Here is a 15,969-nt window from a genome sequence, read left to right on the forward strand (position 1 = left end):
CTAGTCTCTTCCTTCCCTTCCCAGAGAGCCATCTGGGCTTTGTAGGAGCACACAGTACAGTGTCAGGGTAGCTGGGATCCCTGGGGTCTCTTGCTGACGCAGAGGACAGCTGTCCATCGTGTCCTTCATGGAGTGATATTGTTTGACCCAAAGCCAAAGCCACATGTTAATGAGTCTTGTTGTGGTTCATTTCCATAATAAATGAGTTCGCTCACATAAATGAAACTATGTGACCACTTGTCATACCTAACGCCAGCTTCAGAGTTGTCATAAGGTTAACTAGTTAACGTCTGTGAATACACTTAGCACAGTGCTTGGCCATGTCATGGGTCCTCAACAAATGATGCCTGAATTGGAATCTGTTGGTTTGGGGGGTTTTTTGTTTTGGGGGGGGGGTTGTTAGTTTGTTATCTTATTTATTTATTTGGCTGCACTGGGTCTTAGTTGTGGCACGTGGGATCTTTTTTTTTTTAAGTTGCGGCATGTGGGCTCTTAGTTGCCACATGCGGGATCTAGTTCCCTGACCTGGGATCGAACCCAGGTCCCCTGCATTGAGAGCACAGAGTCTTAGCCACTGGACCACCAGGGAAGTCCCTCAAAGGGTTTTAAAGCCTAAAGCACGTTAGAGATCTGATTATAACTTTTATGTAAGACAAATACAAAACTGTGTGTGTTCTGTAAATTGAAAGTTTTATGTGGCTTTCATTTGGTGGGGTTTGTGGGGTGACAGGACCGCCTGTTACTGTCTTGATCTTACCAGAGTGCAGAAGAGATCAAGCCTTAAAAGAGAGAAAACAAGAACCTCGCTCTCATTTCTGATCTTCAGACAGTATGGCGTTTATCCATGCTTTGTGAGGATAAAAATCCATATATAGGCATACCTCAGAGATAGATACAGATGTAGATATAAAAGTTACGTTTACACTATACTGTAGTCTGTTAAGTGTGCAGTAGCATTATGTTTGAAAAACAATGTACATACCTTAACTTAAAAATATTTTGTTGCTAAAAAATGCTAATCATCTGAGCCGTCAACAAGTCATAATCTTTTTGCAATAGTAACATCAAAGATCACTGATCACAGATCACCATTAACAAAATAGTAATGAAAAAGTTTGAAATATTGTGAGAATTACCAAAATGTGACACAAAGACACAAAATGAGCAAATGCCACTGGGAAAATAGCACCAGTGGACTTGTTCAACACCAGGTTGCCACAAATCTTCAATTTGAAGAAGAAAAAAAAAAAAAACACTGCGAAGGGCAGCAAAGGAAAGCACAGTAAAAGAAACGAGTGTCGTCTATTGTGGTTTGATCAGCAGCTTGCCCTCTGGTGGTCATTTCAGGTAATCTTCAGGCTTTTGTGCACCTGATGCTTCTGCTGAAGGTCTTAAACTTTCTCCCTTTACAAAAAGGACACATGGTTCAGACCTGCACTCTGCACTTTTCCCCAAAGAGTGGTGGGAGGTTAGACTGAACTTTTTCTACACTTACCAGGTTCTTCATTGACCTGTGGCCTTCTAAAGGATTAGCTCTATGATACTGGCTCTGTAAGTGCCATACAAAGATTGAGTGTAACCTGGGTTTCAGCCATAGTAACAGGGGTAAGTGCACATGGGTAAGGACTTTCTCCCCACATCCTTGCCCTACAAACGTAGAAGGAAAAGAGATTTATCTCAGAAGGAATTGAACTGCCCAGATACAGTGTTCTCATTTATAGTTTCAGCAGCCCCTATACTAGAGATATTTAACATGGGGCTTACCACCCAAAGCAACACGATACCCACACATCACACATTCAGATGGTCAAGATCGTTGCCTGATTGCTTGGCAAAGATGTACCTTTTTCAGTGAGGTGTGTGTGTTCATTCCACCAGCATCTATTGGGCATCTAGAATCCCTGTGCAAGGTGCTGGAGCTGGGCACCTCAGCAGGTGGTCAGTCTTTGCAGTGATGTCAATGGGGAATTGTAGGGTGCAGGGATTGGGGTGGCCTTCCTGGAGGTGGTTCCCACATGGGAAGGAGGGCACGGAGCTCCCATTAGAAGAGTGAGAAGAGAGCTTGGCACACTTGGCAGCAGTAAGTGGTTTGGTATCGGTGACGTCTCTGGCTAGGTAGCACCTTGCAAAACCAAATCCTTGGGGCTGTGGGATGCCCATGGAGGACTGTAGTCATGGATTCATTTCTCATATAGCAGTGAGGGTGGTAGGCTGGTGAGGGTGAGACCTCGGATGGGAGGCTGTTGCAAGACTAAAGACCATGGTGGAAAGGATGTGAACTGATGAGCAGGAGTGGAGGAGAGACACGAGTTTAAGAGGCTTAGGACCTAGGCCAGGGAATCTTGGTGATAGGAGAAGGTCCAAGGATGGAACGCCAGGAGAGTGGTTGTGGAGGCCAAGAAGGAGTGTCTAGGTAGAAATTGTGCTGCATGGTCCGGGGTAGGACTGGAAATCCTTCATCAGATTTAGTATTAGGAGCTCACTGGAGATCTTGGGGAGAACATTTCACTGGAAAGGTGAGGGTCTGACCTGGATTTCAGTGGGTTGAAGAGTAAAAGAAAGGCGAGGAAGTGGGGATAAACATAGGCTCCTCTTGAAGCTCTGAAGGGAAAGGGAAAGGAACCAAATCAATCAGAAGACAGTCCAATAGAAAAGCAGGCAAAGGATATAAAGAGGCAGTTCACAGTAAGGGAAACCCAAATAACTATAATCAGATGTAGTTCAGAGAAATGCAAATTAAAAGGAGACATTTTATGCCCATTCAGATAAACACGATTTTTAAGTTCTGATAGTGCCAAGTTTTGGCCTAGGTGGAGAACGGGGGGAAATGCTGGTATAAGTAAACGATACAGCCACTTCAAGTTGGAAATGCGTGTACTTTACAACCCCCCAGTTCCACTCTAGGTATAGCGGTGTTTTCAGATTGTGAGTCATGACCTATCCTATAAACTGTAGCCCAGGAAATCAACTTATTGAGCAGCTTTTTTATTTTTTTTTAATGAAATAGGTTAGAAAATATCAGTTTCATATTTAGTAAGGGTAAATATTTTATGAAACTTTTGTTTCAAATGTTTGTGTGTATATAGCACACTGTGGTGAAAAATGAAATTCTTAACCACAGATGTAAGAAACTGTCTTAGAGAAGCCTCCCATACATGGGAGTGGGAGACAGGAGGACAGGAAGAGAGGCTCATTTCAGCAGCAGAGGGGGAAAAAAAAGCGAAAACCATCTCAGTGCCCATCAGCAGGAGACTGGATAAATAAACTGTGGTCTGTTCATACAAAGGAATGCTCTGCGGTAAAAACAGATGAACTGGAGTTAAAAACATGAATACAGTTGCATCTAGTAGACAATGCAGATTGAGCTGTTGTAGAAGATTCTGTGTGATGCCATTTACATGCGTTTTAAAATCAAACACATAAATGTGTTCTTTATATTGTTCATGGACAAATGTTGTGTAGTGGAAATACTAAGGCCTAGAACTCAGACCAGTTTTAGAATAGCGATTCTCTCTGGGTGGAGGAAAGTTAAAAGGGGGCCTTTAACTGTATCTGTGACATTTTCTTCCTTTTAAAAAATCTGAAACTAAATATGGAAAATGTAAACATGTTAAATGTGGATGATGGGTATTATTGTACCTTTTTTGAAGGGTACTGATGCCCATTCTCCTCCCAGAGGAGACTTGTACTTGGCTGTCCTTAACAGCTTTTCCAGGCTGTGCCTCATGGGAATTGCAGAGACTCCAGGCTGTGCCACCCTGCTCCCAGCGTCATTGTTTGTCAGTAGTCATCCAGGTACAAGGGGTCCTTTTCCTTTGGATAAGGAGGTGCTAAGGGACATCTTTGTCCTCTGCCTCCCAGGAGCTGCAGCCAACAGCAGCATAAGCTCCGTGGTGATGGCTTGGACAGGAGGGGTGGGAACCACGGGCTGGTGAGCCCAAGTTGGAGCTCGCAGGGTGGGGACAGTCTGTAGAGCACCTGGGAGGATTTCTTAAACCTGACCCAGGATTTGTACTAGAAGCATGTGCATCTTCACTTATCCCCTCCTTTTGGGTCATTTCAGCAGCCGGAACAGTTAAAAGCGTGTGTAACCAGTACAAGAGATGAAAATATTTATTGGGGCTGCCTATACAGATAGCCCAGAGAGCATCTGTTAAGTTCCCACTGTATGGCAGGTTCTGTCAGGGATACTTACATTCTGTCTGGCTGAAGGCAGTCCAACTGCCTGGCAGCATTCTGGATATTAAGTTTTCAGTCTTTCAGAGAATTAGAGTCAATTAGACAAGGATCAGGCCTCTAAGAGTGCAGGCTTCAGGCAGACCTGGCATGAATCCCAGCTGTGCCCCTTACCAGTTTGAACAGATCGCTTAAGTTCTCTAAAGTAAATACCTGCCCCCTCAGGTTACGTGGAGGATTAAATGATTTAACGCACACTTACCCTGGTGCCTGGCATTTCATCATACAGCAAGCTTATGAGGTGGGAGTATATATTATCACCATTTTACAGATGAGGAGACTGAGGCAAAAAGAGGTTCGGAATTTCCCTTACAAAACCAAGAGATGGTGTTAGAAGTCAGGATAGTGGTTCCCTTTAGGGAGGAGTGAGGAGGGTAGTAATTGGGAGGGGACAGGATGGGTACCAGGGTACTAGAATGTTCTATTTCTTAACCTGGGTAGTGGTTACATAGCTATACTATGATTTGTACCCTTAATGTATGTTTTATCAATTTAAAGAAGTTATTTTTGAAAGAAGTTTGAGACCACACAGCTGGAACTGAAACCCTCCTATCTGACACCATACTGCCTCCCTGATGGCTGTTAGTCTTTCTAACACTACTACTGTCCCCTCAGCAGGAGACCGGCCTGGCATGCTCTGCAGTTTCCGGATCCCTGGGGCCTGGTCCTGTGCGTGGTCCCTGAACATCCAGGCAAATAACTGCTTTAGTACAGGTGAGCTACGGCTGCCTCCCCAGGTGCCCAGGGTAAAGGATTTCACAGACCCTAAACCCCTGTCCACAGTCCCACTCCCCAGACCTCGAGTGACACTGTCTGCCCATCTCCGTCTCTGTCAGGCTTGTCTCGGCGAGTCCTGGTGACCAGCGTGGTGACGGGACACCGGCAGTCATTTGGGACCAGCAGTGACGTCTTGGCCCAGCAGTTTGCTATTACGGTTGGTTGGATTGGGAAGGGCGTGATACAAAGTTTTCCAAGAGTGGACATTTTGCTGGATTGGAATGGGATTCCCCTGTGTGGAATCTAGTCCTCCTCCCTCTTTTACAGGGAGAAAGAGGGCACCAGCAGTGATTAACAGGTTACTTGGTGAATAAGTCAGCGCTGAATGAAATTTGGCTGATCCGGAAAGGTGTGGCTCAGCTGCCTTTAAACAACTTATGAATTGTTAGCAATTCTTGAGTACTTGGATTAGCCAGCAGGACCGTAAATTTTTTTTTTTTTTAATCAGTCATCAATTTTATACACATCACTGTATACATGTCAATCCCAATCACCCAATTCAGCACACCACCATCCCCACCCCACCGCAGTTTTCCCCCCTTGGTGTCCATACGTTTGTTCTCTACATCTGTGTCTCAACTTCTGCCCTGCAACCCGGTTCATCTGTACCATTTTTCTAGGTTCCACATACATGCGTAAATACACGCTATTTGTTTTTCTCTTTCTGACTTACTTCACTCTGTATGACAGTCTCTAGATCCATCCACGTCTCAACAAATGACTCAATTTCGTTCCTTTTTATGGCTGAGTAATATTCCATTGTATATATGTACCACAACTTCCTTATCCATTCGTCTGTTGATGGGCATTTAGGTTGCTTCCATGACCTGGCTATTGTAAATAGTGCTGCAATGAACATTCGGGTGCATGTGTCTTTTTGAATTACGGTTTTCTCTGGGTATATGCCCAGTAGTGGGATTGCTGGGTCATATGGTAATTCTATTTTTAGTTTTTTAAAGAACCTCCATATTGTTCTCCATAGTGGCTGTATCAATTTACATTCCCACCAACAGTGCAAGAGGGTTCCCTTTTCTCCACACCCTCTCCAGCATTTGTTGTTTGTAGATTTTCTGATGATGCCCATTCTAACTGGTGTGAGGTGATACCTCATTGTAGTTTTGATTTGCATTTCTCTAATAATTAGTGATGTTGAGCATCTTTTCATGTGCTTCGTGGCCGTCTGTAAGTCTTCTTTGGAGAAATGTCTATTTAGGTCTTCTGCCCATTTTTGGATTGGGGTGTTTGTTTCTTTAATATTGAGCTGAATGAGCTGTTTATATATTTTGGAGATTAATCCTTTGTCCGTTGATTCGTTTGCAAATATTTTCTCCCATTCTGAGGGTTGTCTTTTCGTCTTGTTTATGGTTTCCTTTGCTGTGCAAAAGCTTTGAAGTTTCATTAGGTCCCATTTGTTTATTTTTGTTTTTATTTCCATTACTCTAGGAGGTGGATCAAAAAAAGATCTTGCTGTGATTTATGTCAAAGAGTGTTCTTCCTATGTTTTCCTCTAGGAGTTTTATAGTGTCCAGTCTTACATTCAGGTCTCTAATCCATTTTGAGTTTATTTTTGTGTATGGTGTTAGGGAGTATTCTAATTTCATTCTTTTACATGTAGCTGTCCAGTTTTCCCAGCACCACTTATTGAAGAGACTGTCTTTTCTCCATTGTATATCTTTGCCTCCTTTGTCGTAGATTAGTTGACCATAGGTGCGTGGGTTTATCTCTGGGCTTTCTATCTTGTTCCATTGATCTATGTTTCTGTTTTTGTGCCAGTATCATATTGTCTTGATTACTGTAGCTTTGTAGTATAATTTGAAGTCAAGGAGTCTGATTCTTCCAGCTCTGTTTTTTTCCCTCAAGACTGCTTTGGCTATTCGGGGTCTTTTTTGTCTCCACACAAATTTTAAGGTGATTTGTTCTAGTTCCGTAAAAAATGCCATTGGTAATTTGATAGGGATTGCATTGAATCTGTAGATTGCTTTGGGTAGTATAGTCATTTGCACAATGTTGATTCTTCCAATCCAAGAACATGGTATATCGCTCCATCTGTTGGTATCATCTTTAATTTCTTTCATCAGTGTCTTATAGTTTTCTGCATACAGGTCTTTTGTCTCCCTAGGTAGGTTTATTCCTAGGTATTTTATTCTTCTTGTTGCAATGGTAAATGGGAGTGTTTCCATAATTTCTTTTTCAGATTTTTCATCATTAGTGTATAGGAATGCAAGAGATTTCTGTGCATTAATTTTGTATCCTGCAACTTTACCAAATTCATTAATTAGCTCTAGCAGTTTTCTGGTGGCAGTTTTAGGATTCTCTATGTATCTCATGTCATCTGCAGACAGTGACAGTTTTACTTCGTCTTTTCCAATTTGTATTCCTTTTATTTCTTTTTCTTCTCTGATTGCCGTGGCTAGGACTTCCAGAACTATGTTGAATGATAGTGGTGAGAGTGGACATCCTTGTCTCGTTCCTGATCTTAGAGGAAATGCTTTCAGTTTTTCACCGTTGAGAATGATGTTTGCTGTGGATTTGTCATATATGGCCTTTATTATGTTGAGGTAGGTTCCCTCTATGCCCACTTTCTGGAGAGTTTTTATCATAAATGGGTGTTGAATTTTATCAAAAGCTTTTTCTGCATTTATTGAGATGATCATATGGTTTTTATTCTTCAATTTGTTAATGTGGTGTATCACATTGATTGATTTGCATATATTGAAGAATCCTTGCATCCCTGGGATAAATCCCACTTGATTGTGGTGTATGATCCTTTTAATGTGTTGTTGGATTCTGTTTGCTAGTATTTTGTTGAGGATTTTTGCATCTATATTCATCAGTGATATTGGTCTGTAATTTTCTTTTTTTGTAGTGTCTTTGTCTGGTTTTGGTATCAGGGTGATGGTGGCCTCATAGAATGAGTTTGGGAGTGTTCCTTCCTCTGCAATATTTTGGAAGAGTTTGAGAAGGATGGGTGTTAGCTCTTCTCTAAATGTTTGCTAGAATTGACGTGTGAAGCCATCTGGTCCTGGACTTTTGTTTGTTGGAAGATTTTTAATCACAGTTTCTTTTTTTTTTTTTTTCCAGATTTCAAGTATTAATTTATTTTATTTTTTTTTAAACATCTTTATTGGAGTATAATTGCTTTACAATGGTGTGTTAGTTTCTGCTTTATAACAAAGTGAATCAGCTATACATATACATATATCCCCACATCTCCTCCCTCTTGCGTCTCCCTCCCACCCTCCCTATCTCACCTCTCTAGGTGGTAACAAAGCACGGAGCTGATCTCCCTGTGCTATGCGGCTCCTTCCCACTAGCTATCTGTTTTACATTTGGTAGTGTATATATGTCCATGCCACTCTCTCACTTCGTCTCAGCTTACCCTTCCCCCTCCCCGTGTCCTCAAGTGCATTATCTATGTCTGCGTCTTTAATCACAGTTTCAATTTCATTACTTGTGATTGGTCTGTTCATATTTTCTGTTTCTTCCTGGTTCAGTCTTGGAAGGTTATACCTTTCTAAGAATTTGTCCATTTTATTGGCATAGAGTTGCTTGTAGTAGTCTCTTAGGATGCTTTGTATTTCTGCGGTGTCTGTTGTAACTTCTCCTTTTTCATTTCTGATTTTATTGATTTGAGTCCTCTCCCTCTTTTTCTTGATGAGTCTGGCTAATGGCTTATCAATTTTGTTTATCTTCTCAAAGAACCAGCTTTTAGTTTTATTGATCTTTGCTATTGTTTTCTTTGTTTCTATTTCATTTATTTCCGCTCTGATCTTTATGATTTCTTTCCTTCTGCTAACTTTGGGTTTTGTTTGTTCTTCTTTCTCTAGTTTCTTTAGGTGTAAGGTTAGATTGTTTACTTGAGATTTTTCTTGTTTCTTGAGGTAGGCTTGTATAGCTATAAACTTCCCTCTTAGAACTGCTTTTGCTGCATCCCATAGGTTTTGGGTTGTCGTGTTTTCATTGTCATTTGTCTCTAGGTATTTTTTGATTTCCTCTTTGATTTCTTCAGTGATCTCTTGGTTATTTAGTAACGTATTGTTTAGCCTCCATGTGTTTGTGTTTTTTACGTTTTTTTCCCTGTAATTCATTTCTAATCTCATAGCATTGTGGTCAGAAAAGATGCTTGATATGATTTCAATTTTCTTAAATTTACTGAGGCTTGATTTGTGACCCAAGCTGTGATCTATCCTGGAGAATGTTCCCTGCGCACTTGAGAAGAACGTGTAATCTGCTGTTTTTGGATGGAATGTCCTATAAATATCAATTAAATCTATCTAGTCTATTGTGTCATTTAAAGCTTCTGTTTCCTTATTTATTTTCATTTTGGATGATCTGTCCATTGGTGTAAGTGAGGTGTTAAAGTCCCCCACTATGATTGTGTTACTGTCGATTTCCTCTTTTATAGCTGTTAGCAGTTGCCTTATGTATTGAGGTGCTCCTATGTTGGGTGCATATATATTTATAATTGTTATATCTTCTTCTTGGATTGATCCCTTGATCATTAAGTAGTGTCCTTCCTTGTCTCTTGTAACATTCTTTATTTTAAAGTCTATTTTATCTGATATGAGTATAGCTACTCCAGCTTTCTTTTGATTTCCATTTGCATGGAATATCTTTTTCCATCCCCTCACTTTCAGTCTGTATGTGTCCCTAGGTCTAAAGTGGGTCTCTTGTAGACAGCATATATATGGGTCTTGTTTTTGTATCCATTCAGCCAGTCTATGTCTTTTGGTTGGGGCATTTAATCCATTCACGTTTAAGGTAATTATCGATATGTATGTTCCTATGACCATTTTCTTAATTGTTTTGGGTTTGTTTTTGTAGGTCCTTTTGTTCTCTTGTGTTCCCCACTTAGAGAAGTTCCTTTAGCATTTGTTGTAGAGCTGGTTTGGTGGTGCTGAATTCTCTTAGCTTTTGCTTGTCTGTAAAGCTTTTGATTTCTCCATCAAATCTAAATGAGATCCTTGCCAGGTAGAGTAATCTTGGTTGTAGGTTCTTCCCTTTCATCACTTTAAGTATATCATGCCACTCCCTTCTGGCTTGTAGAGTTTCTGCTGAGAAATCAGCTGTTAACCTTATGGGAGTTCCCTTGTATGTTATTTGTCGTTTTTCCCTTGCTGCTTTCAATAATTTTTCTTTGTCTTTAATTTTTGCCACTTTGATTACTATGTGTCTCGGCGTGTTTCTCCTTGGGTTTATCCTGTATGGGACTCTCTGCGCTTCCTGGACTTGGGTGGCTATTTCCCTTCCCATGTTAGGGAAGTTTTCGACTATAATCTCTTCAAATATTTTCTCTGGTCCTTTCTCTCTCTCTTCTCCTTCTGGGACCCCTATAATGCGAATGTTGTTGCGTTTCATGTTGTCCCAGAGGTCTCTTAGGCTGTCTTCATTTCTTTTCATTCTTTTTTCTTTATTCTGTTCCACAGCAGTGAATTCCACCATTCTGTCTTCCAGGTCACTTATCTGTTCTTCTGCCTCAGTTATTCTGCTATTGATTCCTTCTAGTGTAGTTTTCATTTCAGTTATTGTATTGGTCATCTCTGTTTGTTTGTTCTTTAATTCTTCTAGGTCTTTGTTAATCATTTCTTGCATCTTTTCGATCTTTGCCTCCATTCTTATTCCGAGGTCCTGGATCATCTTCACTATCATTATTCTGAATTCTTTTTCTGGAAGGTTGCCTATCTCCACTTCATTTAGTTGTTTTTCTGGGGATTTTTTCTTATTCCTTCATCTGGTATATAGCCCTCTGCCTTTTCATCTTGTCTATCTTTCTGTAAATGTGGTTTTTGTTCCACAGGCTGCAGGATCGTAGTTTTTCTTGCTTCTGCTGTCTGCCCTCTGGTGGTTGAGGCTATCTAAGAGGCTTGATGGGAGGCTCTGGTGGTGGGTACAGCTGACTCAAAATTTTTTAATGTATAAATTAAATATGTCCCAATTCATAACACTTATATCTGCAGCTGTCAAGTTACACATTTTATAAATTTAAAAATCAAAATTCTAGTCATTACTACATTTCAAAGACTTGACCTGTAGAAAATGCCACCTTTCTTTAAAAGTGTGGAAGATGTGCCAACCTGCTTTGGGCATAAGCACAGAATTCATTATTCAGGTTTCTTCAGCCATCTTCTTACTCAGTTTGGGACCCCATGTCTTACCTGGATTTCTGATCTTTCTTACTCCACTCTCATCATCCAGCTTCTCACTAATGACCTGGGAGGAGTGAGGGCGCACCCTCACTTCACAGGGAGGGGTTCAGGGTGAGGCCTTAGGGGCCAGTTGCAGCCAGCGGGGAGGACACTGGAGGGACACATGGTGTCCAGTTCTTGACCCTTTAATAAGGAACCCTTCCATCTCCACTGAGGCTCAAACCCTAACCAGCCTGCTTCACACATACCTCTGGCCTAGGGGCTGGGATAGGGGAGGGGAGGCAGGGGTGTATTCTGGAGGGCACACCCCTCCCAGCCTTGGGAGGGAGGTACTGAGCAGGCCCTCTTTCCGCAGGCTCCTTTGCTGTTTAATGGCTGTCGTTCCGGCGAAATCTTTGCCATTGATCTGCGTTGTCGAAATCAGGGCAAGGGCTGGAAAGCCACCCGCCTGTTCCACGACTCAGCAGTTACCTCTGTGCAAATCCTGCAAGAAGAGCAATGCCTGATGGCATCCGACATGGCTGGAACGGTACGGGTACCACTGACTTTCTCCAGCCGCTGGAGCTGGCTCAGGGTGGGGGGAGGGGCTCTGCAGGAGAGACCCTGATGTCAGACAGCGGCAGGGGAAAGGCATCTGGGGACCAGGTGAGTTGTGAGTTGTGCGGGGCAGCTGCTTTGCTGCCCGCTGGGAGCCCAATCTGGTCTAAACAGACGTGAAACTGGTCATGGTGCTTTTGATGGACTCTGTGGCTCGGGGGTTTGAGACATATTTTTCTAACTTGAAGAGGTCTTTGGAGACCACCTCGCCCTCTCTGGCTTTCGTGCCTGGGGTTCACCAGTGTACCTGTTGGACCCTCCCTAACCGCCCCTTGTGCTTCTCCCCACAGATCAAGCTGTGGGACCTGAGGACCACTAAGTGTATTAGGCAGTACGAAGGGCACGTGAACGAGTATGCCCACCTACCCCTGCACGTGCATGAGGAAGAAGGAATCGTGGTGGCAGGTACCTGGGGAGGAGGAGATCCATACCATCAAACACTGTCCCTTAGGACCACCAGCAGCTTAAGCAGATAAGGGAGAAATTTCTCTAAAACAAAACCGAATAAAGGGGATTTTGGACAGTTGGGGTCAGGGAGTTAAGATGGGATGTAGAGTTGGACATTAGTAAGCAACAGTTTAAACACTCACCAGGTGGATAGCCCTGTGTCCCCACGTGACTGGGCAAATGTCACTTCAGTTACAGGTGAGTGAGGAGCAATAAAACACAGTGGCTTAGGAGACCTGGGTGTGGAGTTTAAGCCTATTCACCAGGTCAGCATTCAGTGTGACCCTCAGTCCCATCGTGCAGCTGTCCTGTGGAAAAGCTTGGGCTCCCTGTTCTTTGTGCTCCCGTTTCCACCAGAGGATGCTAAGAAAAGAGATGGAGGTCATTGTAAAGGAACCTGGTTCCTTTAACACCACTGCTGTGAACCCATGATTTGTAGAATAGAAGCAGAGCTTTCTAGCACCAAACCCCCTTGAAAGGAGTTAACAAGTTGATCACAGCTTATATGATTATTTGGCAGTTTGACAAACGAAATAGTAGGCCCTTGGCATTAAGGAATATGTTTCCAGTCTTCACAGATGTCAAATTTTCTAATAATCCTACAGAAAGTATTTATTTGCTATGAAACTTTCTGTGGCTAAGAAGCATCACTTTGCTAGAACTTTCTTGGACTTATTTACTACTGTCACCACCACCAGCAATTAGCTTCCTTAAGTCTGTTTTCCACAAATTTTCATCTCCAGAGAGTTTCTGTGTTCTGGACAGTAGAAAAGATATGAGCCTTGTTGAGAGGCAGATGTGGGGAGTGGGCTGGCTGCAGTAATCCTTGAACTGTACAACCTGAATGACCCCACACCTAAGGTCATACAGTCAACTCAGATGGTCAAAAGCACACTAAAATCCGTGATGCCTAAGGTCTGCCCTTCTCCCCCTGAAGATCTCCAGTAGCACATATTGCCTATCTGAGCTGCGGTAACCAGTGGTGTCAGGTGTCAGATTCCTCTCAACTATGAACCCTGAAAGACTATGAAGTCTTGTGAACTGAACCATTGAACCAGAAAATACTCTGGGGAGAGTTGTCACCTGATTTGTCCCCAGGATGTAATGAAGTTATGAGATCTTCCTGGTTACTCTCTCATAAAAAGGAAATCAGCTGCATGTCATCTAGAACAGGTGGCCTGGGCTCCCTCTTGAATAGCCCTTGTCACCAAGAAAAGCAGAATGGGCCACCTGATAGCCAAGATGCCCCGTGAACACCCCAGGGTGTCACAGCCCGCCAGTGCATCTTGTCACTTTGAACACCTGCAATCAGTGGTTCTAGAGCACCAGGGCGACCTGTAACTTTAATTTTCTTTTCATTATTCATTCATTCGTTCACTCATTTATTTATGGCTGCGTTGGGTCTTCGTTGCTGTGCACGGGCTTTCTCTAGTTGCGGCGAGCGGGGGCTACTTTTCATTGCGGTGCGTGGGCTTCTCATTGCGGTGGCTTCTCTTGTTGCAGAGCATGGGCTCTAGGCGCGCGGGCTTCAGTAGTTGTAGCAGTCTCAGTAGTTGTGGCGCATGGGCTTAGCTGCTCCACGGCATGTGGGATCTTCCCGGACCAGGGCTTGAACCCGTGTCCCCTGCATTGGCAGGTGGATTCTTAACCACTGCACCACCAGGTAAGTCCTGTAACTTTAATTTTCAAAAGGGACATCTCATCAGTAGAAATAATTTCCATTTGTGAGTTTGTTTGGCTCACATGAAATCACCTTTAGCCCTTAGGAATCCTAGAAGCCAGGGCCACAGGTACACAGGCTCTCTGCATTCTGTCACTAACTTGCCGCTTGTCTTCCCTCTTTCTTAGTGGGCCAGGACTGCTACACGAGAATCTGGAGCCTCCATGATGCCCAGCTGCTCAGAACCATACCCTCCCCACACCCCACTTCCAAGGCCGACATTCCCAGTGTGGCCTTCTCTTCTCGGCTTGGGGGCTTCCGGGGAGCGCCAGGGCTGCTCATGGCCATCCGGCAGGACCTTTACTGCTTCTCCTACAGCTAATTCTGCAGGTTGCAGCCTGGAGGGACATGGATGTGACTCAGCGGAGCATAGGTAGCCATATTTTTGCCACAATTGCCATTTTCAGTGAGGGCATTTCAGATGGATGCTCTTGTGTGTGCATATCCCATCCATCCAGCTGCTGGGGAAAAGGTGCTATATTTTATGTGGAGACACTTCAGTAAAGTTATTTCAGTTAAGTTGTGGGTTCAAGAAGCTTAAAAGTCCTTTTCATAAAAGGTACCTATTTCCTTTTCTTGTTGACTTCCTTAGAATAGTTCCTCCACCTTTTTTTTTTTTTTTAAACAAAAAATACTTTTCTAAGGGCTGAAGATTGACAGTAACTAAAGCTGCTGCTTTCACCAAAAGCCCTTTCGAGAAGCCTAATGATGAGACTGGGTGAAACTGTTGACAGTCAGTGCCTGGGTCCCAGAAAGACATGCATCTATACTTGAGAAAGTCAGCTGGAGAGAAGGGGGAGTCATTTCTCTCAGTCTCTAGAGATTTTACGGCTGAGTTGGGAATCATTAAACTAGGCTTCTCAAACTCACTCGATAACCAGTGTCAGATCTCTGGTATTCTCATTCATTACCATGTATAGGCATTGTAAGGAAAGACGGATCCTTTTAGAGGCTAGACAGGCCTTAGCATGCATATGTTGAAGTACCTTCCAGAATGTTAGGTACAGCAGCTCCTGTTTCTATCATGGTGACTTGAATGTCAGATTCAAGGGCCCCATCTCAAAGAAAATTGGCTTTGACTTTTTGTAATCTAGGAGAAGCAGTTTGTGAGATGTTTATACAACACGTTAATACAAAGAGCCTTTCTACCAAACAATAAACTAGAAAGTAGAAAGAACCAGAACATGGTATGTTGCTTCTGTTAATGGTTTAGAAGATGATGATGCTTGCCTCCTGTAGCATCAAACCAGCTACAGTAACATCTGCTCAAACCCTGTGTGAGGAAGAGACTGAGACCAGTTTTAATGGCTTTGCTGGAAAGCTTCCACTTGCTCCTGTGCCCCAAGAAGCTATGGACTACCTCAGCAGGCTTTCTGGCCCAGGGTGGGTTCAGCCTATGGGATGTAGCAGCAGGAAAGCAGAGGGCAGAAGACTGAGGGATGGTTAGTCCCCTGGCTCCCCTTCTGCCGGGGTGTGGTGGGCTGTGGCTGTGCTCCTCTACCCGAGTCTGCAGCTTCTGCTGGAACACAGCTCTCTGGGCTCCAGTGACTTCTCTCCATTTGTCCCTTCAGACCTGCAGCTGATAATTGCATCTTACTGTTGCTAGCCCAGGGTGCTTCACCAATTAAACTCTCGTCGGTTACCCCCTTGAGTGTTATGCATCTGTGTCCTGCCAGAACCCTACTACAACTTAATGTACAGAGAGAAATCCAAAAAAACATGAGAGTATCAGATTGGTCATCTGGTAGATGAGCAATGTGTTACAACAAATATTTTTAGTGCCTTAGGTTTTATAAATAACTTTCCTCCGTCTTAGCTGACTTGATCCTTAAAACAGCGTATGAAGGAGGTAGGACAGTAGTAATGATATAAAAATTATTAGCATCATTTTCTGGGCACAGAGAAATTGAATGACTTGCCTCAGAATGCAGACCTGTTAAGTGGAGAGCTGGGACTTGGCACCAGAAGAGATCACGTTCTCTACTTTCCACACTCCTCCATTTGCTGACAATACTTGTGTATCACACACAGCTAGTGCTAAGGAGA

The 15,969-nt window shown here is 43.1% G+C and overlaps 1 protein-coding gene across 5 annotated transcripts in view; it reads left to right on the forward strand.

Annotated features, from left to right (window-relative positions):
• Positions 1–15,969, forward strand: part of DCAF4 (DDB1 and CUL4 associated factor 4) — a 37,610-nt gene that overhangs the window by 19,491 nt on the left and 2,150 nt on the right. For 2 of the 5 annotated variants that reach the window (XM_036842282.1, XM_036842280.1), the window contains 6 exons: positions 3,716–3,795; positions 4,852–4,950; positions 5,073–5,170; positions 11,515–11,688; positions 12,047–12,161; positions 14,052–15,091. In XM_036842282.1, coding sequence (XP_036698177.1) covers positions 3,716–3,795; positions 4,852–4,950; positions 5,073–5,170; positions 11,515–11,688; positions 12,047–12,161; positions 14,052–14,245 — 760 coding nt within the window. In that variant the 3' untranslated portion in view covers positions 14,246–15,091. Of the gene's footprint in view, positions 1–3,715; positions 3,796–4,851; positions 4,951–5,072; positions 5,171–11,514; positions 11,689–12,046; positions 12,162–14,051; positions 15,092–15,969 lie in introns of those variants that run through there. The other 3 variants (XM_036842279.1, XM_036842278.1, XR_005018665.1) reach the window with 2 other exon arrangements.

Source organism: Balaenoptera musculus, chromosome 2 (assembly GCF_009873245.2).
Source record: "Balaenoptera musculus isolate JJ_BM4_2016_0621 chromosome 2, mBalMus1.pri.v3, whole genome shotgun sequence".
Taxonomy (NCBI): Eukaryota; Metazoa; Chordata; class Mammalia; order Artiodactyla; family Balaenopteridae; genus Balaenoptera; species Balaenoptera musculus.